Consider the following 26109-nt stretch of genomic DNA (forward strand, 5'->3'; position numbering starts at 1 on the left):
GTAAGACAGGGATACATTTCTCTGTTCTAGACTCCATTGCTCTCCAATGAGTTGTTCGGCCTTTTCATTACCATAGCTTGCCCTCTAGTGTACATCCAGCGTGTTGTAACTGATTCAAGCAGATTAAAAAACTAACAATTTGATATCAGTCCGCATCGATTTGGGTAATGTCTTGTCCAAATTCTCACCCACTAAACTTAGTAATAGCAAAAAGTGAAACAGAAAAACAGATCATCATAAGACCTTTTTCTGAAAATGTATCTGAAACCTTAGTTATGCTTTAATTTTCTTCACTTTTTCATATTTCCCACTATTGGCCACACAGGGAACCAAGTTTTCTATAACTAACTGTCACATAGACAACTAATAGGTCACATTCATTTTACTAGTATTCAATGTAGAAATCAATGTCATTCTAAAGAGTTCACATACTTTTTCTTACAACTATGTGTTTTGAGTATGCAGTTTCTATACAATGGGCTTTCTTTATAGTGGAATGGGTATACAAATACAAGCGGTTCTCCTCCATTCCGCATAAAACCTCCTGAATGTTAAAACCTTCAACTTTTTGCATATTTTTTCAAAGTTTTATGTTGTTCTCCTGGGACCTGTAGTTCTGTGGATTTCCAGAAGCACAGTGCTGCAGGTCGGTTGATTTAGCTGGCTGATGGAGTGGAGTTCTCCAGCCTATGACTATCGGTCTTGTGCATATAAATACCAGCCCCTCTTACTAGAGGGTGCTGGTCATTTTGCCATTTCCCTGTTTGGTGCTTGCATGAGGTTCTGGGTGGGTTTGCCTTGTGTCTGTTCCTTGATTTGAACAGTGACCTGTTCAGTGTCTGTTTACAGGCATCCAGACATTGTTCACACCTAATGTCTTGGTCTGTGTCTATATACATAGTTGATTTTTTTTTGTTTGTGTCTGTAGGTGTGCAAATACCTGATGAGTTTTATATTCTATGATATATTCTCTCTAGTTTCCAGCATGGGGCCATCCATATTGGGATGATTGTCCAGCTTGTAGGCAGGGTTCCCTTTCTGTAGAGGACCCTTGATGTGGGCTTGTGAGCTTACATATTCTGGCCAAAACACAAGCCAATACCTTGTACATACTATTCATATTTCCATCTGTTTGAGTTGTAGTACATCTGGTAAGTATTTTGGAGACTGTTGACTTTGTTTTTATGCACGGTCGGTGTATGTATGTTGTTGGTGTCCATGTGAGTGCATATTCTTTCGGTTTCTCTTGCTTTCAGCTCTTATTTTCGTTGCGTTTGTGTCGGTTGTTGTTCCTGCGGCCCGCAGGGACGTAACACAAAGCCAATTTTAGAATAATTACGTGTGACCATGTTCTAAAACCAACACAAAAACAGTATCCCATTTTTATCCCAGAAGATATAATGAAAACTGTTTGATACAGTGTTAGCCAGTAGAGCAAAATGTGATTGTTCTCAGTAAGAGTAGGCAAGTAATCTTGTAGATATGAGACCTTTTAATGGCTAACAAAAATACATGATGTTACAGCAAGCTTTTGATCCTATGCAGGGCTCTTCCTCCCAGACAGATGCCATCAGCTTAGATGACGATTTCTGTATTCTGAGCTTTTCTGGACTAGGAGAATTATTGTGTCTGAATTTTTTCGACTGCTCCTTTGACTCAGGATCATACGTAAAAATCCACGTCTCATCCATCATCACCAATCGAGACAGGAAAACATTAGCATCCTGCCAAAAGCACTGCAGAATGCCCCGGTGGGCTTGAACTCGGGCACACTTTTGATGTGCTGACAAACATTTTGGAACCCATCTGTCAGATACCTTCCTCATGTCTAGATAATCGTGAGCTATGGACCCAATTCTTTCTACGGAAATGTTCAGCGCCTTGACAATCGTCTTAGCAGAAATTAGCTGGTCTTCTGGAATCATGGAATCTGGAACAGTCACCTTGGAAGGTGTCCCAGAATGGTCTTGGTGTTGAAGTGACAGGTTTTAAACTTGCCAACCAAATTTTTCACTGTAGAATACAAGGGGCACGTGTCGGTTAATGTTTGTACCATGAATTTCTTTGATTTAAGGTGGTTTCACGTCTGCGTTGGGGTTCCGGTTTTCTTCTCCATCTTGGAGGGAGGAAAGGGGAATCCCCTGGCCGAACGGGTCCGTCTTATGACGAAACCGAACAGCGCCGAACGCACCTCATTGACTATAATGGGGTCTACCCGCTTTCTGCTCAGCAGTCCGGCTGATGTGAAACCACCTTATCTTCATCGCTGCTCTGCTGTCCTTTGCAGTGAAATCTGCTGCAGACTGCCATGTTGTCTTCAAACCCGCGTAACATTAGAATGGCACATGAGGTCATGCCAAAATTTGCCCAAAAATTGAGCTTTCAAATGATATAACTTTCATTGATGTGAAAACAAATGATCAAAAAGCCAAGATCTTATCAGCAGCCCATGGTTGCATTTTAAGTGGCAGATACCTGCATAAGCATTCTTAGTTCTGTGGTCACTAGGTGGCACTACTGATGCACTATTCTTGTGGAGATCTGATATACTGTTACTAAGCAACCACACATACAAAGAAAAAATGCAGGGTTCATATACAAACATTATATACAAGCAATATTTAATCACCGAAATACAAATATTGATGCGCTGCTGAGATTCTAAAAGGCAACATTTTTTCTACCTGTTACTCTCAAGGGTTAATTTAGCTGGACATTCCCGAGTGGTGCAGACAATGGAGCGCTGGTTGTGATAACACGGTCCTCTGTGTCTCCAGTTACTGTTACTATGCTAACTGCAGCAGCTTCTCTGTAATCTTTAGTGTTCGCTCTGCTACTTAAAAACGGTCTGCAAAAATGCCCATTATCTTACCGCAGCTACCCGACCTGCTATTTTCCAGCTATGACCCCAAATATAAACCGGGGTAAGTAGAACGGATTTTAGTATTTATATTTTTCTATGTTGTCTTATGTATGACATTGCAGGGTTTGCAGAGTCTGGGAACAAGAAGGTAACCCGGGATCTACCATTTATGCTTATCTAAATGGACATGATAGAGCTTTGTATCATATGCATGTTTGGGCTATACTGTGGAAGCATGCCCTTTAACTATCTTATGTCCCCTTGTACTTGTCATTCGCCTGCTACTTCCAATTGTATTGGATAGGAAAAGGATACTTTTACTTTTGGATCCAAATATATTGTGCTAATATACCCCATGAGTCTGAGCTCTGACTTCTCAATGTCTTCTTGAGTGTTTTGTAGATGTGCGGAATATCCAAGCTAATATTACTATATATATAACTATATATATATATATAACTATATATATATATATATAACTATATATATATATATATATATATATAACTATATATATATATATATATATATATATAACTATATATATATATATATATATAACTATATATATATATATATATATAACTATATATATATATATATATATATATATATAACTATATATATATATATATATATATATATATATATATATAACTATATATATATATATATATATATATATATAACTATATATATATATATATATATATATATATAACTATATATATATATATATATAACTATATATATATAACTATATATATATAACTATATATATATATATATATATATATATAACTATATATATATATATATATATATATATATATAAAACTATATATATATATATATATATATATATAACTATATATATAACTATATATATATATATATATAACTATATATAACTATATATATATAACTATATATATAACTATATATATATATATATAACTATATATATATATATAACTATATATATATATATATATAACTATATATATAACTATATATATATAACTATATATATATATAACTATATATATATATATATATATATATATAACTATATATATATATAACTATATATATATAACTATATATATATATATATAACTATATATATATATATAACTATATATATATATAACTATATATATATATATAACTATATATATATATAACTATATATATATATATATAACTATATATATATATATAACTATATATATATATATATATATATATATATATAACTATATATATATATATATAACTATAACTATATATATATATATAACTATATATATATATATATATATATATATATAACTATATATATATATATATCTATCTATATATATATATATAACTATATATATATATATAACTATATATATATATAACTATATATATATATATATATATATATATATATAACTATATATATATATATATATATATATATATATATATATATATATATATATATATAACTATATATATATAAAACTATATATATATAAAACTATATATATATAAAACTATATATATATAAAACTATATATATATAAAACTATATATATATAAAACTATATATATATAAAACTATATATATATATATATATAACTATATATATAAAACTATATATATATAAAACTATATATATAAAACTATATATATAAAACTATATATATAAAACTATATATATAAAACTATATATATAAAACTATATATATAAAACTATATATATATAAAACTATATATATAAAACTATATATATATAAAACTATATATATAAAACTATATATATAAAACATATATATATATACACACACACACACACTCACGCGTACCAATGTTTCTGATGGCGCACTGTGCCACTTATTATAATATAGTGAGAGAGATTGGAATTGGTCGAAATATTTCCATGCGGTGCACATGAATTACGAACTTCAGCTGCTCTCAGAGGAGACATGTTGGCTCGTTGCTTTCGCATATCTGCCTCACGAGATTTACAAAGTTCAGCTGCTCGCTGAGGTGAAATCCTGGCTTGTCGCTGTATCATGTAAGCTGCATTAGCTTCACGGTGGCATTGAACCCTCTGTGGTGACATGCTTGCACGACAGTGACGGTTTGTTCCCACACTGGACAACAGTTCACGATTAGATAATAATATATAGTAATATTCTTTATTTGTATAGCGCTAACTTATTCCGCAGCGCTTTCAGGCATGGATAAATGCAAAACAATACAAGAATTACAATGTGAGGTACATTAGGTTTGATACAAATGGGTTGGGGGTGATACAGGAGGTGCAAAGGGTGGGGGGAGGGGCAAGGCATGGGGAACACAGGCAATGGGGAATTTCATGTGCAGATCAATTATTAGAAGGCAAACAGGGTGGGGCGCTTTAGGCAGGGGCGGGGGACTAGGTCAAGAGATTTGGTATGCTTCCCTGAAGAGGTGCGTTTTTAAGGCATGTCTGAAATTTTGTGCATTGGGAATTGTCTGGATGCCTTGGGGTAGAGCGTTCCAGAGGATGGGTACTGCTCTGGTGAAGTCCTGTAGGCGAGCATGTGAGGTTCGTATTATAGGGGTGTTAAGTCTGAGTGTGTTAGCCGATCGGAGTGAGCGGGCTGGGTGGTGTACTGACAGTAGGGAGGCGATGCATCCTGGCGCAGCACCATACAGAGCTTTGTGAGTGGGGTAGAGGAGTTTAAATTTAGTTCTGCAGTGGATGGGCAGCCAATGCAGCGACTGCCATAATGCAGAGGTGTCTGAGTAAAGAACCGTCGGAGCCGGAAGCCCGCAGGGCGGTAGGCGGCATGAAAGGGTTAACGGGGAGGAGAGGCGTCATCAGGCGCAGGGGGTTCTGGGAGGGGGCGGGGCCTCAACCGGGAGGCGCTATAAAAGAAGCAGCAAGCACGGGAGAGGCCCAGAGCGGCGAAAAGAAGAGGGAAGCAAGCAAAAGAGTGAGAAGAACAAGGAGAAGAGTGGCGGAGTTCGGTGAGCGACGGGCGGAGATCAAGCATCGGCAAGCGCGGCAGGGTGGAGCGGCGAGCGCTGAAGAGGATCGGTGAGCGCTGAAGCGGGAGCGGCTGGGCTGAAGCAGGAGCGGCAGGTGCGGAAGCAGTGACGGTGAGCGCTGAAGCAGGAGAGACGGGCGCGAGAAGAGGAAGCGGGGTATCGAGCGCTGAAGGGCGAGCGCGGAGAAAAGAAGCGGGAGCGGCGGTTGAAGGCGGTGGGTGACGAGCGGTGAGAGGTACAAGCCGGAGCAGTGAACGACAGACGGCGAAGTGGGCAGAGGACACGCGGCTTACCTGAAGCACCGGAAGACACGTGGGGCCCCCGCACAGCGGCAGAACAGGAAGACTTCGTCCCGAGGGGGAAAGCAGGAAGAGGAGGAGTGCCAGTTACGAACGCAGCAAGGAAGCCCCCGAAGATCACAGCACCCGAAGAGATGGAGGCGGTCCTTTCCAGAATCCGGGCAGCGGTGGAAGAAAGGGGTCTTGAGTGGCTCTTGGAGCTCTCGGATGAAGCACTCGGCGCAGCGGCAGGACCTTCATCCAGTGATACCAATGTGGCATCGGCAGCAACACAAGAGGTGGCGGCAGGAGACTCGGAGATGGCGGAAGCGGATCGGGTGGAAGGAAGGAGGTCAACTAGGGGTGCGGGGCCGGCGGCGGCAGCACCAGCGGGGCACACAAAAGAGCTTAGGTCGCGGAGGGCCCGGGCGCCAGAAAGATTGAGCCCCGAGCACGGTCCCTCACGCAGGCAGAGGATGTGGAGTCTCTCCCCGGCCCACCCGCATAGTAGGCTCCCCCCGGCAACACCAACAGGCAGGGGGAGCAAGTCGGGGAGAACTCCCGCGAAACGGAGGAGTGCGGCGGACAGCGCGAGGCCCCGTGCTGAGAGGGGGGCGGGGCCAAACGCTAATCTGAATGCAAAGAGCAGAGGGAGAGGAGGTGGCGGCTCTGCAGGACGGGAACAGCCTTGCAGCGGGTCAGGTGTGGAGCGGCCCGGAACATCTCTGGGTCTGACAGCGAACGCATCAGGAAGGCGGTGGACAACGACAGAGGTGACCCACGGTCAAGCGGGGCCAAGAAGAGCGGAGGCGGTTGCGGTTCCGGCAGATCGGTCGCAGCACAGCGGAGGGCAGGAAGAAACTCAATCGGGAGGTTCGGCGGCTGGTGGGTTCACAGCCCCTACGCAGCCAGGTGAGTTAAGCTCTTTGTACAGTATGTCCAGCAATGTTAGCCGCGCAGAGCATGTGGGGAATAGCATTGCGCAAGTGGCGGGGGGTAGCGCAGCGACAGCAACCACACCGGGCGTAGGCGGCGAGGCAGGTGCATTGCTGGGGTTTATGTTAGATTTCTTGAGAAGGCAGGGGGGGGGGGGCTATAACCCGTCGCCTGTCACAGCATGGAGCTCACCGTGCAGTGCGTCATCCAGCATGGGGATGGGACTGGTAGGACCGCTTGCTGGGGGGACTGGGGTAGGACAGGCGATGGGATCCATGCAACCCCCCCCGTTGGTAGAACGGGGGCCCATAGTGGCATCACAAGTCACTGGGGAAAGCCTCCAAGCGGGGGCTTTAGCGGGTACTACGGAGGGAGGGGCAGCAGCGGGGGTTACAGTGGCGGTACAGACAGAAAAGGACGAGGAGGGGATACGACTAGATGACAAAGCGAAAGGCGAAGTATACGTCTGCTTTGAGGGACCGCTGGGGGCCCATCTCAAAAAAGAGGTGAGGGAAAAGATTTGGAAGGATGAATATGTTGAGATATTCTCCCTTCTCCCCTTGGAAAAATTTAATTTGGACAAGGGGAAAAGGACGGAGTTTAAGAAAGAAGAGGAGGAGAAGAGGAGATGGCGCCTGATCCCCCAGACTTTCGCTAATTGGCTGCAGGCGTTTGCCATTTTAGCGAGTGTGATAGGCGAAAAAGCGCCGGACAATTGTTCCGGCCTTTTTTGCTATATGGACTCCATAGGTGAGGCATATAGGGTATACGGGGGACAGACCTGGCTGCGCTATGATGAGCAGTTCAGGCAGCGTAAAGCGGTGCGCCCATCTATCAGATGGGAGCATAAAGACATTGGATTATGGTTGAGAGTAATGGCCCCCGCGCGATTTGGACAGCCCTTTCAGGGCAGTGCCGGGTCATTCGACCTGGCCTCTAGTTCGGCAGGGGGTCAGGGGAGCTCAGCGGGGGGGGGGGGGGAAGTGGGCTTGGGTACTGTTGGCAGTACAATGAGGGGCAGTGCAAGTTCGGTGCAACATGTAAGTTTCGCCATGCCTGCTCCCATTGTAGCGCAGGGTCCCACGGGGCAGCGAAATGTTTCAAGAAAGGAAAGGGAAAGGGTCCCGGCGGTTTTACAAAGAGGGATGACCCCGGTGATTCTGGAAGAGATGGTACCTCATCTAAATAGATACCCTGATAGAGCGAAGGCGGAGTTGCTGTTTAAGGGTTTTAGGGATGGTTTTCACATCCCGCCCCCGTTACATGGGGTCCCCTTTTCGTTAAAAAACTTACGATCGGCGTTAGATTATCCGGGAGTGGTGACGGAAAAGTTAAAAAAGGAAGTGAGTTTGGGGCGCATGGCGGGGCCGTTTAAAGAACCGCCGGTGCGAGATTTCGTGGTGTCGCCTTTGGGAGTGGTTCCAAAGAAGGAGCCGAATAAATTTCGGCTGATTCACCACTTATCGTATCCAAAGGGCGCATCGGTGAACGATGGAATAGACCCTGAGCTATGTTCGGTGGTGTATACGTCGTTCGATGCGGCGCTTCAGTGGATTAGAAAATACGGGAAGGGAGCATTGATGGCGAAGGCTGACGTTGAGTCGGCTTTTCGCCTTCTACCGGTAACACAAGAAAGTGTTAGGTTGTTGGGGTGTTTTTGGGAAGGGAATTATTTTGCAGATCGTTGTTTACCCATGGGATGTTCCATCTCATGTGCATACTTCGAAGCATTTAGTTCATTTGTAGAATGGGTGGTGAAGGATACTGCGGCTGTGCAGTCGATCATTCATTACCTGGATGATTTTTTGTGTGTGGGGCCCGGGGGTTCGCCAGTTTGTGTGAGCTTGCTGGGCACCTTACAGTGGGTGGCGAGGCAGTTCGGGGTGCGTTAGCACCCGACAAGACGGAGGGGCCCACTACCTGTCTAAGTTTTCTGGGCATCACCATTGATTCAGTGGCAATGGTGTGTCGTTTACCAGAAAATAAATTGTGTGACTTACGGGAGGAAGTACGCGCGGCGCAAAGAGGAAAAAAAAAAAATCACGCTAAGAGGGCTGCAGTCACTGTTAGGCAAGCTGAACTTTGCCTGCAGGATCATGCCCATGGGCCGGGTGTTTTGTAGACGGCTGGCGATTCGCGCACCGCACCATTTGATCCGTTTGGGGGCCAGCCACAAGGCAGACCTTGCAGTGTGGTCCACCTTCCTTAAAAAATATAATGGCAGGTCGGTAATCATGGGTGAGGTCAGCAATAATGTGGACTGGGAGTTATATACTGATGCGGCAGGCAGTGCAGGGTTCGGGGCCTATTTTCAAGGTAAATGGTGCACGGGGGAATGGCCGGAGCGGTGGAAGCAAGAAGGTTTGGTACGGAACTTAGTGCTATTGGAGTTATTCCCAATAGTGGTGGCCATCACGCTGTGGGGTGACCACTTCCGTGATAGAAAAGTAAAATTCCATTGCGATAATATGGGGGTGGTGCAGGTAATTAACAGCCTTTCGGCATCATCCCCCCCTGTGGTAAACTTGCTGCGTCAGTTAGTGCTCCAAGCGTCGTCGCTAAACATGTGGGTGGTAGCGGTGCACGTTCCAGGTGTCGAAAATTCAATTGCGGATGCTCTCTCTCGGTTTCAGTGGGAGCGGTTCCGGACACTGGCGCCGGGTGCAGAGCTGGTGGGGAGAAAATGCCCGGATCAAATCTGGAACGTGGTAAGCGAGCAGTGGGGGGCCTGATAGAGCGGTCACTGGCTCGGCGAACTAGGGCAGCGTATGGCGCAGCATGGCGCGAGTGGGAAGACTGGTTGAGGCAAGGGGGGGGGGGCACATTCAGAGGACGATAGAGTAGGCCTGCTGTTGAGCTGGTTGGGGAGAAGCGCTGAATTGGGTAGGTCAGTGGCACAAGTAAATCAATTTATAGCGGGTATAGCATTTGGTTTTAAGTTAAGGGGGGTGGGGGATGCGACAAAAATTTTTTTGGTGAAACAGGCAATTAAGGGTTTAAGGAAAGGTAGGGGGAGTTTAGACACTAGGCGGCCGGTTTCCTTTGACGTCTTGGAGAAATTGGGTAGAGCATTGGACATTGTGTGCGGGAGCGAGTCTGAGAGGCGGTTGTTCAGGGTGGCCTTTTCACTGGCATTTTTCGGTGCATTCAGGATAAATGAGTTGGTGTCTCCCAGCAAGACTTCCGGGGGCGGGTTGCAGGCAGAGGACGTAAGGGTAGTAGAAGGGAGGTTGGAGTTGCGGATTCGTCGATCTAAGACGGACCAGCAGGGTCGGGGACAGGTTATCCAGCTAGGCGAGGTGCCAGGGGCCTTTATGTGCCCTAGGAGGACATGGGAACAGTATAGTGGAGGGTTAGAATCTCGGTCAGGCCCCTTGTTGCGCCATGAGAATGGCCAATTCTTATCCCGTTTTCAATTCATAGCAATATTTAAACAGGCATTGGAGGTAGCGGGGTTTGACAAAGAGCAATTTGGGTCACACTCATTTAGGGTGGGAGCAGCGACGGAGGCATCAGTAAGAGGCATGGGGGTGGAAGCGATAAAGAGAATAGGTCGTTGGGAGTCAGGACGTTTTGAATCCTATGTTCGCCCCCACCTGCTTTAAGGCTGGGGGTGGGGGGTGGGGGGGATATATAGGGGCGGTTGTTAACAAATTGTATCGTTGTTTCTTTGTTTTGCAGATGGTCACCCAGCCTTAGTATGGATCTTGGGCCATTCATATGTCTTCTGGGGGGCGGAGAGAGCGGGGGTGCGGGCCAACAGCAGACAATTAAGGTTCCCTAAGAGTGAAGCACTAATTAGGTGGCTGGGGATTAGAGGCATGTCGTGGGGCACTGTTTTAGAGGAGGTGGAAAGGAGGGTGAGATGGGACAGGGCACCGGACGTATTAGTGATACATGCGGGGGGGAATGACTTGGGAAAGAGGAGATTTAGGGACCTATCAAGGGACATTCGGTATGACTTCCTTAGGTTACAAGCGTCATACCCGGGTGTAGTGGTGGTTTGGTCCGAAGTGGTGCCAAGAAAAGTGTGGAGGGGTGCGCTTTCAGAAAAGGGCCTAAACAGAGCGAGGGTGAAGCTAAATAAAGAAGTCTCGCGATTTGTGGGGGGAAAAGGGGGAATAGCAGTGCGGCACATAGACCTGGAAAAAGGTATTGGCAACTATTGGAGGTCAGATGGCGTCCATCTGAATGATATCGGGATGGACTTATGGATGGAGGGTTTGCAGGAGGGCATTGAGCGCCCGCTGGTGGTGTGGAGGGCGGCGCAGGCTCAAGGGGGGGGGGGGGGTCGAGCCTCGCTTGCTATGGCGGGGGAGGGAGACGGATCCTTGGAGCCCGTATAGAAGGTAGTGGGGGAATGGCAGGGGCTACATAGCCCCCTTTTCCCCTCCTTTGCTGTAATTTGTGGCCTGTCGCCTCCGGGGTTACAGGGCGGAGCCCTGATAGTCGGGGGGAGAGGCTAGCCAGGGGTGGCTAGCCGGCCTCGGGGGTCGGTAAGAGACGGCGACCGGAGGTTAAGGGAGAGTGTCGTCGGTCTCCCGAGTCTGCCGACCTGCGGCGGGAGGAAAAGTTTAGAAAAGGTTCGGGGATAGCGTCGCCTGAGTCAGCCAAGTTGCGGCGGGTGGCCGGGACAGCTATCCCCTTGTTGGTGTGAGGCGGCAGGATGTGGTAGAGACAGGGGGTGGGCTCCAAGGTCCTCTTCCAGGTTTACATTTGGGGGATATTGTTATTATTGAGGTTGGGGTGAAATAAGTTTTAAATGTATTAATGTGGTTTGTGATAATAAAATGGCTGCTGTGGCCAAATTTATCCAACAGATGGTGTCGGTGGTTTGTGCGGCGAATGGTAGGTGGGGAAATGGTAAGGGAAGGTCATAGCAGCGACAACTCCGTTATACCCGGGTCATGACTGGATAGAAAAATGAGCCTAGCTGCCGCATTTAGTATGGATTGGAGTGGAGCGAGTCTAATGCGGGGGAGGTCAATTGCGGGGGAGGCAGATGAAGGCGCAACTGGGTGATAATGTCACCATCATGTGATCAGGGGCAGAGCAAATAACTCACTCACGGACACAGAGCCCAGGTGACTGATCACATGACATTGACATCATCACAGGTCCTGTAATCACAAGGCTGCTGTCAGGCTCTGCATATTTTAGGACCTATGATGAGGTCCCTGTTATGTGATCAGGGGGTGGAACATGTAACTCACACAATCACTCATGGACAGGTGGTCGTTAGTATTTTGATATATGAAATCTCTTAGGCCAGCTATACACTGACGTATTTGTGCACACAACTGAAAATAAAACCCAGTTATTTCAATGGGTTTGTTTACATTTACATATATACACAGAAAAAACGTTCTATTTTTCTGCATATTTGCGCTTCAAAAGCCCCCACAGAAGTCAAATGTGCACGCAATACGCTATGAGATACGTGATATGCTGCATAATTGTGCAGGAAAAAGAACACATCTGGAACTCATTAGGCTAATTAGCCACTTCAATCGGTGCATCTTTGCTTGCTACATGCAAATGAACATGTATTGAAGGTACAAGAAAGTTAAGTAAAATATGCGCACAAAAATTCATCGTTCGTATTGCAGTATATTGTAAAGTGATCAGATGACCCCTAGTTCAAGTGCTAAAAAAAGGAAAAATAAATTGAATAATGTTATTGGCCCAGTGCTATGTAATCACAGAGGGCCGATGGGTTGCCATGGCAACTGGATGCCAGGCCTTGGCATTCGGGCTTCCCATGGCTTGTGATTGCTGTCGTGGGCGATAATGCATTGCAATACAGAAGTACTACAATGCATTATCAGTGATCATAACTTTTCTGGTTTGGTATTTGGTATCATCATATCCATAACAACCTGTGAACAAACTATTTATCCTGCATTACAAAAATTGTAAAAAAAGAAAAAAAAAAAAAAAAAAAGAACCAAAATGCTTTTTTGGTCATTTTGCCTCCCCCAACTCCCCCCCAAAAAACTCAATTACAGTGATCCAAAAAGCCATATGTTCCCAAAATGGAACCAATAAAAGCTCAAACAAAATCGTACAGACCTGTAGAAAAAAATGTTTCATGTCATTTACGTTGTAGGATTAAGGCCGGCTTCACAGTGACATATTTGCGCATGCAATATGCCGAGAACAGAATCCATTGATTTCAGTAGGTTCATTCGCATTTCTGTATTTTGCGCATACGTTTCGGCCACACAAAAAAAACCCAAAAATAACACATGTTCTATTTTTCTGCGTATTCTGTGACAAACAGCCTATTAGATCCTGCCTCTGGCCGCTATGGCGACCCATCAGCACCCAACAATTGCATCTTGGAGGGCTCGATGGATGACGGAGAGAGCCCACTCCCTTTGAAGCCACTTAGATGCTACTGTCACTATTGACCATGGTTAAACAGCGAGAATCAGAGTTTTTTCTCCAATCCCAGCTATTAAAGCAGAAGCCTAAGCCAAGCTCCCACTCTTCCCAAAACAGGTCTTCTGTATCAACAGTCCCTTAGTGACCACCTTGAAAATACTTATGGGTGATCACTAAAGGGTTAGTGGGGGGTAGGAGCCAGCCCAGTGCCTAAGACATACTTTCATACTGAGCTGTAAACACGGCCCTGACCATACAGCAGTAGATACTAGTCCTAGACCCCCTCTGAATGGAGTCCTTAACTTACATTTTCTTCTACATCTGGTTCAGACCAGAATGACAACTTCTACCAGGCACAACTTGTTTCTGCATAATTCTTTTTATGCCCCATTAGTAAAAATGCACTATCATAGTTGCCATCAGTAATAATGCTCTATTATGACCCACCCCAGCAGCAATAATGCCCCTATCAATAATAATGCCACATTATGGTCCTTATCGGTAATAATGCCCCATTATGACCTTTATCTTTAATTATGACCTGTTATGGCCATCAGTAATAATGCCTCGTTATGACCCCTAACAGTTATAATGCCCCATTATTGCCCCCATAAACAATAATATTCTTACATAGTAATAATTGTTGCCATATGCCCCATCAGGAATAATGCTCCCTTAGGGCCCCATGAGTGATGATAATGCCCCGTTAAGGCCCCCATCAGCAATAGTGCCATGAGCCCATCAGTAATAAAGCCCCCACATAGTAATTATTTCTCCATTATGCTCCATCAGTAATACTGTCCTCTGTGATCCCCATTAATCTTAATGCCCCCTTATTCTCCCACATAGTAACAATTCCCCCATGACTCCCATCAGTAATAATGCTGGGTTATGGCTCCTTATGTTATACAATAAAAAATACTATACTCACAATCTCGCTTCCCCTGATGGTTCGCTCTGCTTTAGTCCCTTCTCTCTTCCAAGTAGCGCATTTCATGCGCATACATGTGATTGCTGACATAGCTTACATGGCACAATCCACTGCATCTTGCTGCATGTCCTCAGACATATCTGCATTCTTCATCATGGCCTTTGTGTCATGTCCAACCAGGACGCTCTGTATCCCTCACCCACAGATCTCCCACAAATGTAAAACAAATAGTGTCAAAACAATACAGATAACCAAAACAAGGAAACACTGTCCCCAAATAACTAACACAGGGAAGGGGGCATGCCGAAACGCAGATTCCTTTTCCTGATAAGGACGAACCTGACCACGTACCTCAACCATGTACCCCGGCCACTAGTTGGCTAGAACAGGGCAATAACACTGGAAACCAAATATAAATGCAAACAAGTGCAGTACTTAGCTCTGAGATGCAACAGGTAACATAGATCCAGGACCCAGCTCTGACTGCTAGCCCAGCCAGAGAGAGACTGAGGATTCAACAGCAATTCAGCTCAACATCAGGCCAGGCTAATTAGCCCTGACAGTTAGCCACAGGTGAGACCAAACACTTCTCACCTGTGTCACTCCCACCAGAGCCAGAAGTAAGAGAAACACCTACAAAACCTACAACAGACTATAAGCAAGGCAACAATCCCAGAACCGCTGCAACACTTTCTTTCAAACATGATGCACTTGTCACAGTGTAGCACAGTCTCTCTAAACCAGATTAGCACTCCGATACCTGGCGCTCGTATATGCGGCTCTGAGCAGCCGAGCTGCTGCGTGGTGTAAGCGGAGCATCACTTCCTGCTTAGAGACTCTTTCCATCTTTCTACTATATTATATGATCCCTTCCTCTATTATAAAGACAGTATACCAGTTCATATTTACTTTTATATGTTTCTTTAGTTACACAAGCTACACCCCAAAACTCCGCAGTGAGCAAGGTAAAATATATGGCAATGCTACTCTAAGATCAGCCAACTATGAGCCCGGCCTCCAGAGATGTGCTCGCAACCACAATACTTCCCTTAATATGGAAATGTATGGAAAGGTTTCTAATATTCCTGGAACTAATGCGGAAAACTGGAACAATAAGCATGGTAGGTTTCATTTTTAATTAACTGTGTGTAATTGTACATTGAATATTTTGAGCTTGTGTGCTGGCCAGGTGTCCAAAGGGAATCTGTCATCAAGACAAACGTCCTTAAAGGGGTTGTCCCGCGCCGAAACGGGTTTTTTTATTTTTTCAATCCCCCCCCCCCGTTCGGCGCAAGACAACCCCGATGCAGGGACCTAAAGAAAGCTTACCGGAGCGCTTACCTTAATCCCCGCGCTCCGGTGACTTCTATACGTACCGGTGAAGATGGCCGCCGGGATCCTCTTCCTCCGTGGACCGCAGCTCTTCTGTGCGGTCCATTGCCGATTCCAGCCTCCTGATTGGCTGGAATCGGCACGTGACGGGGCGGAGCTACACGGAGCTACACGGAGCCCCATAGAGAACAGGAGAAGACCCGGACTGCGCAAGCGCGGCTAATTTGGCCATCGGAGGGCGAAAATTAGTCGGCACCATGGAGACGAGGACGCCAGCAACGGAGCAGGTAAGTATAAAACTTTTTATAACTTCTGTATGGCTCATAATTAATGCACAATGTATATTACAAAGTGCATTATTATGGCCATACAGAAGTGTATAGACCCACTTGCTGCCGCGGGACAACCCCTTTAACTTAGACAATGTATTTAATGGCTGTTCTTGCACTGCAGGTTATAAGTTCTGCATTATACTAGAATACGTCAGCAGAGCAACCAGTGCAGTCGTCCCGACCCTGGAAGTTCCTGCAATCTCCAGCTACAGCATTCATGTGTGCATGTATGGCACATGACCACTGAGGCAATGATTGGCTGCAGCAGTCACATGAATAAGTGGCATGTCGGCACTCCTTCCAAGTACGGAGTCGCAGGGAGCAAGATGGCTGTGTTAGACCAGCAGGTCATTTAACGGATGAGCAGGGCTTAGTTTATTTTAGCCTATTCCCTGTCTTTAGCAACTTTTTGAAAAGCCCAGGAAAACTCCATTCAATGTAACATAATACCTTCATGCATTCCTTATTTAAAAGGAGCATGCAGTCTCCAGAAAATACCCTATTTAGGTAATACTAGCGCATGGGCCTATGAGAGAGAGGTTCACAGAGGTACTTGTACACACCCATGCCCACATCCATATGCACTGAATGACCACTTTAGTAGACAGCCATCTAGTAGAGGCATATATTCCACTTGATATTGAAATTGTTTTGCTGGAATATTGGCCCATAGGAACAGATCGTTTCTTTCAGTTGCTGTAAATTAGATGAAGGTACGCTCGGTATAGTTTTGATACAAACCCAACAAAATTAGCAGTTCTTGAAATACTGGCCCTGCCTGACCATGCCTTGTTTGAAGTCACTTAGATCACTTGATTTTCCCATTCTAAGATGGATTTACACTGGAACTAATGCACGGAAAACTTGCTTACTTGATTTTAGGCTGCAATCCATGGTCACATGTCTAATTTCCATGCAGGGAAGCTCCAACCATGAAAGGGTCCATGTCTCTAATATATGTTATTGTGAACTCCCAGGTACTGTCACTAAGCAAATAATCAGCGATAGTATCAGCTGTGCTCCTGGCATTGTTAGGATTGGAGATAACTTTGATCCCAGCAGTTTAATCCCTTAGATGTCACGGTTAATAGCAACTGTAGCATCCTTGTGGTTGAAGGGGAGAAGGGGCTCCCTCTGTCAGCCCAATGCCAATGAGTTGTTATGACAGCGCAAGGTCTACCAACAGCCTCCTTAGATGCACGGTCTAAGGGCCCTTTTACATGGACGACTGTCTGGTGCTTCACAGCCGTCCCAGCAATAATTACACTTGTGTTTTAACACAGGAGTGAGGATCGCTCACTGACTGGAGGCCGGCCAGCCTGCCTCCATTTACTGTAAACAGGCCACCGTTTGTCATTAAGTCACTGCGGGTATTTACACGCCTGGATCATCGCTCAAATTACAGTGATCCAGCAAGGATCGGGCCCTAATAGGCTGCCCTTCAGCGGAAAACTGATGGGTACTGTGTAGAGAGGAGCGAGCGTACTCGGCCATGCCCCTTTTTTGCCCGAGCACCGCGATTTTCGAGTACTTCCGTACTCGGGCGAAAAGATTCGGGGGGCGCCGTGGGTGAGTGGGGGGTTGCAGCGGGGAGTGGGAGAGAGAGAGGGCTCCCCCCTGTTCCCTGCTGCTACCCCCTGCTCCGCCACGCCTCCCCCCGCCCCCCGGCGCCTCCCGAATCTTTTCTCCCGAGTACGGAAGTACTCGAAAATCGTGGTGCTCAATCGAGTAATTACTCGAAATGCGTAGGTTCGCTCAACTCTAGTACTGTGTAATACACTACAATAGGGTTGTTTCACACACAATTTTTGTGTAATTTTTTGATGTAGATTTTTGAGCCAAAGTCTGAAGTAACTCTGGCGGGAAGGTGAAATATAAGTCCTTTTATATTTGCCTTTCTTTTTGAGCTAACTGCTCGCTTTAAATGCATACATAATACTTCATGTACATATTTCAGTGCATTATACAAGTGATCAAATGATTGCATGGCCAATTCCCTTAGAGGACTTTAAAAAAATGTGAAGAAGTTCAATAAAATGTTAAATAATTGTTTTCTCAACAGACTAAAAAGGACTTCCATTCACAGCATATGCCATAAATGCCAACCATGGGATCCTCACCTACAGAATGTGGGTTAACTGACCCCATTTACCAATTCCTGCCCATTGCAGACTCCATCTACTTCATTGGAAAGGCGGTCTCACATAAGCATAACTACTTTTCCATTGAAGAGTATAGAGAAGGGGAGGATCCATAAGACAGACCTCCACTCATCAGGCATTAATGGCATATCCTATTTATATGCCATAAACGTGGAAATAATGCTTTAACAATAGAGATGAGCAAGCATACTCGTTAAGGTTAACTACTCGATCGAGTAGTGCCTTAGTCGAGTATCTGCCCGCTCGTCTCTAAAGATTCGGGGGCCGGCGGTGGGCAGGGAGCAGCGGGGGAGAGCAGGGAGATCTCTCTCTCCCCCTCTTCCCCCCGCTCACCGCTGCAACTCACCTGTCACCGGCGCCGGCCCCCAAATCTTTAGAGACGAGCGGGGAGATACTCGGCTAAGGCACTACTCGCTTGAGTAATGTGCCTTAGCGAGTATACTCGCTCATCTCTATTTAACAGCCATCAGCACATTTATTTTAATATTGCCTAAGTAGTTACGAGAGTTGTCCACTCACATGTCCAGAGGTTACAACTCCCAGCATTCCCTTAACCCTGTTCCTACTCTGTGATGTACACCTATGGCACTACTGGGAAGATATTTACTTCATGATGATGGCTCACCTGGGCTTGTATACTTTAAGGGCTGAATTTCAGTACACTGGCTGGTGCCTATGGGTATGGTACACAATGGCATGCATTAGGACTTTACCGATGATACATAGACCCAGATTTCCCTGGCACACCCAAGAAATTCCGCCCAAAAATGTGATGTCAACAAAGTATTATTGAGTTGTAAGTAGAGATGAGCGAGCGTACTTGGATAAGCACTACTCGCTCGAGTAATTGGCTTTATCCGAGTATCGCTGTGCTCGGGTCTAAAGATTCGGGTGCCGCTGCGGCTGACAGGTGAGTCGCAGCGGGGAGCAGGGGAGAGCGGGCGGGAGAGAAGGAGAGAAAGATCTCCCCTCCGTTCCTCCCTGCTCTCCCCTGCAGCTCCCCGCTCCGTGCCGGCACCCGAATCTTTAGACCCGAGCACAGCGATACTTGGATAAAGCCAATTACTCGAGCGAGTAGTGCTTATCCGAGTACGCTCGCTCATCTCTAGTTGTAAGCTTTCTTAATGAAGACCCCTCTGTGCTCCAAAAAGGTTGCAGTTATATTTTTTCAATTCGTTAAAAGGGTTGTCCAGGGTTATTAAAACATGGCTGCTTTCTTCCAAACACAGCGCCACCCTTGTCCCTTGATGTAACTTCATGTTTCCCTCTCTCATTTTAAGGATATTTTCATCCATCAAGTGGAAAGTATTTTTATGCTCAAAGATACCAAACTTACGATGGAAATCCTCAGAACACAGCTGCAATAAAAGCCATAGAAGAACTAAAACATGAGCTTAGCACACCAGCCAAATGTAGCTCATCTCAGATGGACAGATGGTCTTCACTGAGGGACAGTACCCAAAGGGAGAGGCCAACATGTAATGGGGCAACTGAGCAGGTTTGTTCTTGTATGTTTCATATCTGTGTATGTAATACTGTATGCATGCTTATGTCACACGTATAAGGGTGGGTCCACATCTTCAGCACAGAAATTCAGCAGCATTTGCAGTAGCAGCAAAGTTGATGAGATTTTGAAAATGTCATCTAAAAGTTTCCTGAAGAAAATCTGCACAAAACCCGTGCGGAAATTGACATGAGGTGCAGAATTTAATTCCGCAGCATGTCAATTTTATCCCCATTTCTGCTGCAGAATTCACCTCTTCTCAATGAGGGGGCGAATTTCACACAGAAACATGTGATAAAACCTGCACAAAATTGCAAAGGTGTGCAGACAAGCTTTCCATTGCTTATTGGCAGCAGAATGCCCGCCAAATCAGCCGCCGTATGAACCCAGCCTTAGAGATTTATTATAAATTACATGTATGCGGGTACCAGAGCCATAGTGGCTGGTGGCACTGTTTGGTGGCTAGAGTAGGTCTGCAATCATGTCCATTGCCAATATATCAGTACATAACTTAAGACTCAGATGGTCAACCACATAGCAAGGGGTCGCGAATAGAGATGAGCGAGCACCAAAATGCTCGGGTGCTCGTTACTCGAGATGAATTTTTCGCGATGCTCGAGGGTTCGTTTCGAGTAACGAACCCCATTGAAGTCAATGGGCGACCCGAGCATTTTTGTATTTCGCCGATGCTCGCTAAGGTTTTCATTTGTGAAAATCGGGGCAATTCAAGAAAGTGATGGGAACGACACAGCAACGGATAGGGCAGGCGAGGGGCTACATGTTGGGCTGCATCTCAAGTTCACAGGTCCCACTATTAAGCCACAATAGCAGCAAGAGTGGGCCCCCCCCAACAACTTTTACATCTGAAAAGCCCTCATTAGCAATGCATACCTTAGCTAAGCACCACACTACCTCCAACAAAGCACAATCACTGCCTGCATGACACTCCGCTGCCACTTCTCCTGGGTTACATGCTGCCAAATCCCCCCCCCCCCCCACGACCCAGTGTCCACAGCGCACACCAAACTGTCCCTGCCCAGCCTTCAGCTGCCCTCATGCCACGCCACCCACATGTCTATTTATAAGTGTGTCTGCCACAGGAAAAGCAGGCACACACTGCAGAGGGTTGGCACGGCTAGGCAGCGACCCTCTTTAAAAGGGGCGGGGCGATAGCCCACAATGCTGTACAGAAGCAATGAGAAATCCAATCCTGTGCCACCTCCATCTGGAGCTGCACACGTGGGCATAGCAATGGGGAACCTATGTGCCACACACTATTCATTCTGTCAAGGTGTCTGCATGCCCCAGTCAGACCGCGTTTTTTTATATATAGTCACAGGCAGGTACAACTCCGCAATGGGAATTCCGTGTGCACCCACAGCATGGGTGGCTCCCTGGAACCCACCGGCGGTACATAAATATATCCCATTGCAGTGCCCATCACAGCTGATGTAATGTCGTGCTTAATGCAGGTGGGCTTCGGCCCACACTGCATGCCCCAGTCAGACTGGGGTTCTTTAGAAGTGGAAACAGATGCATTTACAACTCCCTGTGGACCCACAGCATGGGTGGGTGCCAGGAAGCCACCGGCAGTACATAACAATATCCCATTGCATTGCCCATCACAGCTGAGCTAGTAATGTCATGTTTAATGCAGCTGGGCTTCGGCCCACACTGCATGCCCCAGTCAGACTGGGGTTCTTTAGAAGTGGAAACAGATGCATTTACAACTCCCTGTGGACCCACAGCATGGGTGGCTCCCTGGAACCCACCGGCGGTACATAAATATATCCCATTGCATTGCCCAACACAGCTGAGGTAGTAATGTCATGTTTAATGCAGGTGGGCTTCGGCCCACACTGCATGCCCCAGTCAGACTGGGGTTCTTTAGAAGTGGAAACAGATGCATTTACAACTCCCTGAGGACCCACAGCATGGGTGGCTCCCTGGAACCCACCGGCTGTACATAAATATATCCCATTGCATTGCCCATCACAGCTGATGTTATGTCAGCTATAATGCAGGTGGGCCAAAAATTTATTGGATTACACTGTAGGCGAGGGCCCACAAAAATTGGTGTACCAACAGTACTAATGTACCTGAGAAAAATTGCCCATGCCCAACCGAGAGGGCAGGTGAAACCCATTAATGGCTTTGGTTAATGTGGCTTAATTGGTAACTAGGCCTGGAGGCAGCCGAGTTAAAATAAAAATTGGTTGAGGTGAAAGTTTCAACGCTTTAATGAGCATTGAAACGTATAAAAATTGTTTAGAAAAATTATATGACTGAGCCTTGTGGGCCTAAGAAAAATTGCCCGTTCGGCGTGATTACGTCAGGTTTCAGGAGGAGGAGCAGGAGGAGGAGGATGAATATAATACACAGATTGATGAAGCAAAAAGGTCCCCGTTTTGGATGGTGATAGAGAACGATGCTTCCATCCGCGGGTGCAGCCTACGTATTGCTTAGGTATCGCTGCTGTCCGCTGGTGGAGAAGAGAAGTCTGGGGAAATCCAGGCTTTGTTCATCTTGATGAGTGTAAGCCTGTCGGCACTGTCAGTTGACAGGCGGGTACGCTTATCCGTGATGATTCCCCCAGCCACACTAAACACACTCTCTGACAAGACGCTAGCTGCAGGACAAGCAAGCACCTCCAGGGCATACAGCGCGAGTTCAGGCCACGTGTCCAGCTTCAACACCCAGTAGTTGTAGGGGGCAGAGCCGTCACCGAGGACGGTGCTGCAATCGGCTACGTACTCCCTCACCATCCTTTTACAGTGCTCCCGCCAACTCAGCCTTGACTGGGGACCAGTGACACAGTCTTGCTGGGGAGCCATAAAGCTGTCAAAGGCCTTAGAGTGTTCCCCTGCCTGCGCTGTACATGCTGCCTGATCTCTGCGCCTCCCCTGCTACCTGGGCCGCGGAAATGCGCCTTCGGCCACTAGCGCTGTCGGATGGGAAGTTTACCATCAGTTTGTCCACCAGCGCCCTGTGGTATAGCATCATTCTCGAACCCCTTTCCTCTTCGGGAATGAGAGTGCAAAGGCTCTCCTTATACCGTGGATCGAGCAGTGTGTACACCCAGTAATCCGTAGTGACCAGAATGCGTGTAACGCGAGGGTCACGAGAAAGGCATCCTAACATGAAGTCAGCCATGTGTGCCAGGGTACCTGTACGCAACACATGGCTGTCCTCACTCGGAAGATCACTTTCAGGATCCTCCTCCTCCTCCTCTGGCCATACACGCTGAAAGGATGACAGGCAAGCTGCATCTGTACCCTCAGCAGTGGGCCAAGCTGTCTCTTCCCCCTCCTCCTCATGCTCCTCCCCCTCCTCCTCAACGCGCTGAGATATAGACATGAGGTTGCTCTGACTATCCAGCGACATACTGTCTTCCCCCGCCTCCGTTTCTGATTCCAAAGCGTCTGCCTTTATGCTTTGCAGGGAACTTCTCAAGAGGCATAGCAGAGGAATGGTGACGCTAATGATTGCAGCATCCCCGCTCACCATCTGGGTAGACTCCTCAAATTTTCCAAGGACCTGGCAGATGGCTGCCAACCAGGCCCACTCTTCTGTAAATAATTGAGGAGGCTGACTCCCACTGCGTCGCGCAAGTTGGAGTTGGTATTCCACTATAGCTCTACGCTGCTCATAGAGTCTGGCCAACATGTGGAGCGTAGAGTTCCTCTGTGTGGGCACGTCGCACAGCAGTCGGTGCACTGGCAGATTAAACCGATGTTGCAGGGTCCGCAGGGTGGCAGCGTGCGTGTGGGATTTGCGGAAATGTGCGCAGAGCTGGCGCACCTTTCCGAGCAGGTATGACAAGTGGGGGTAGCTTTTCAGAAAGCGCTGAAACACCAAATTAAAGACATGGGCCAGGCATGGCACGTGCGTGAGGCTGCCGAGCTGCAGAGCCGCCACCAGGTTACGGCCGTTGTCACACACGACCATGCCCGGTTGGAGGCTCAGCGGCGCAAGCCAGCGGTCGGTCTGCTCTGTCAGACCCTGCAGCAGTTCGTGGGCCGTGTGGCACTTCTCTCCTAAGCTGAGTAGTTTCAGCACGGCCTGCTGACGCTTGCCCACCGCTGTGCTGCCACGCCGCGTGACACCGACTGCTGGCGACGTACTGCTGCTGCTGACACATCTTGATTGCGAGACAGAGGTTGCGTAGGAGGAGGAGGAGGGTGGTTTAGTGGAGGAAGCATACACTCCCGCAGATACCACCACCGAGCTGGGGCATGCAATTCGGGGGGTGGGTAGGATGTGAGCGGTCCCAGGCTCTGACTCTGTCCCAGCCTCCACTAAATTCACCCAATGTGCCGTCAGGGAGATATAGTGGCCCTGCCCGCCTGTGCTTGTCCACGTGTCTGTTGTTAAGTGGACCTTGGCAGTAACCGCGTTGGTGAGGGCGCGTACAATGTTGCTGGAGACGTGGTCGTGTAGGCCTGGGACGGCACATCGGGAAAAGTAGTGGCGACTGGGAGCCGAGTAGCGCGGGGCCGCCGCCGCCATCATGCTTTTGAAAGCCTCCGTTTCCACAAGCCTATACGGCAGCATCTCTAGGCTGATCAATTTTGCAATGTGCACGTTTAACGCTTGAGCGTGCGGGTGCGTGGCGGCGTACTTGCGCTTGCGCTCAAACTGTGGCGCTAGCGACGTCTGGACGCTACGCTAAGAGACATTGCTGGATGGGGCCGAGGACAGCGGAGGTGAGGGTGTGGGTGCAGGCCAGGAGACGGTACTGCCTGTGTCCTCAGAGGGGGGTTGGATCTCAGTGGCAGGTTGGGGCACAGGGGGAGAGGAAGTGGTGCAAACCGGAGGCGGTGAACGGGCATCGTCCCACCTTGTGGGGTGCTTGGCCATCATATGCCTGCGCATGCTGGTGGTGGTGCCTCCCCAGCTGATCTTGGCGCGACAAAGGTTGCACACCACTGTTCGTCGGTCGTCAGGCGTCTGTGAAAAACTGCCACACTGTAGAGCACCTTGACCTCTGCAGGGTGGCATAGCGCGAGGGGGCGCTTTGGGAACCAGTTGGTGGATTATTCGGTCTGGCCCTGCCTCTACCCCTGGCCACCGCACTGGCTCGGCCTGTGCCCACACCCTGACTTGGGCCTCCGCGTCCTCGCCCGCGTCCACGTCCTATAGGCCTACCCCTACCCCTCAGCATGGTGTATTAGCAGTAGTGCAGAAACAGAACGCTGTAATTAAATGTGGCGCTTATTGGCCTGTGGTTGGAGGCTGACTTCGTTTACGGAACCCCAGGAAATAATTTGGCGCAAGCCTGCTGTAACACTTAGCTGGCAGCGTATTTATTTGGAGAACTGCTACCCCCAGCAGACACGGACCCAGAACACTGAGCAGAGTGACAGGCAGGCCAAATAGATTTTTTTAAAAAGGACCACTGCGTATATTCAATCTATAATATATGTCTTCTGGCCCTGCCTACGCAATTCTGTCCCTGATGTGTGTGTCACGGAACTGCAGTGTTGCACTGTTATTAACTGCAACAGACCGGTGATTTCAGAGCCAGGAAATAATTTGGCGCAAGCCTGCTGTAACACTTAGCTGGCTGCGTATTTATTTGGAGAAATACTACCCCCAGCAGACACGGACCCAGAACACTGAGCACAGTGACAGGCAGGCCAAATAGATTTTTTTCAAATATTTTTTTCAAAAGGACCACTGCGTATATTCAATCTATAATATATGTCTTCTGGCCCTGCCTACACAATTCTGTCCCTGATGTGTGTGTCACGGAACTGCAGTGTTGCACTGTTATTAAGTGCAACAGAGCGGTGATTTAAGAGCCAGGAAATAATTTGGCGCAAGCCTGCTGTAACAATTAGCTGGCTGCGTATTTATTTGGAGAACTACTACCCCCAGCAGACACGGACCCAGAACACTGAGCACAGTGACAGGCAGGCCAAATAGATTTTTTTAAATATTTTTTTCAAAAGGACCACTGCGTATATTCAATCTATAATATATGTCTTCTGGCCCTGCCTACACAATTCTATCCCTGGAGTATTACTGCAGGGCGCAATGCTCTGCATGGCCGATATACCAAAAAAAAAAAAAGTGCAACACTGCTAAAAGCAGCCTCCACACTACTGCACACGGTTAGATGTGGCCCTAAGAAGGACCGTTGGGGTTCTTGAAGCCTACACTAACTCCTAACACTCTCCCTATAGCAGCTCCGGCACCAACAGCACTGTCCCTCAGCTATCTCACAACGCATCTGAGGCGAGCCGCGGGAGGGGCCGATTTATATACTCGGGTGACACCTGATCTCCCCAGCCACTCACAGCAGGGGGGTGGTATAGGGCTTGAACGTCGCAGGGGGAAGTTGTAAT

General features: G+C 47.0%; 1 protein-coding gene across 1 annotated transcript in view; it reads left to right on the top strand.

Annotated features, from left to right (window-relative positions):
• The first annotated feature begins 2794 nt into the window (after positions 1–2794).
• LOC136627091 (ciliary microtubule inner protein 2B-like) overlaps positions 2795–26109 on the top strand; it is a 30330-nt gene continuing 7015 nt past the window's right edge. The window contains exons 1-3 of the mRNA XM_066602035.1: positions 2795–2924; positions 15357–15550; positions 19536–19753. Coding sequence (XP_066458132.1) covers positions 2857–2924; positions 15357–15550; positions 19536–19753 — 480 coding nt within the window. The 5' untranslated portion in view covers positions 2795–2856. The remainder of the gene's footprint in view (positions 2925–15356; positions 15551–19535; positions 19754–26109) is intronic.

Source organism: Eleutherodactylus coqui, chromosome 5 (assembly GCF_035609145.1).
Source record: "Eleutherodactylus coqui strain aEleCoq1 chromosome 5, aEleCoq1.hap1, whole genome shotgun sequence".
NCBI lineage: Eukaryota > Metazoa > Chordata > Amphibia > Anura > Eleutherodactylidae > Eleutherodactylus > Eleutherodactylus coqui.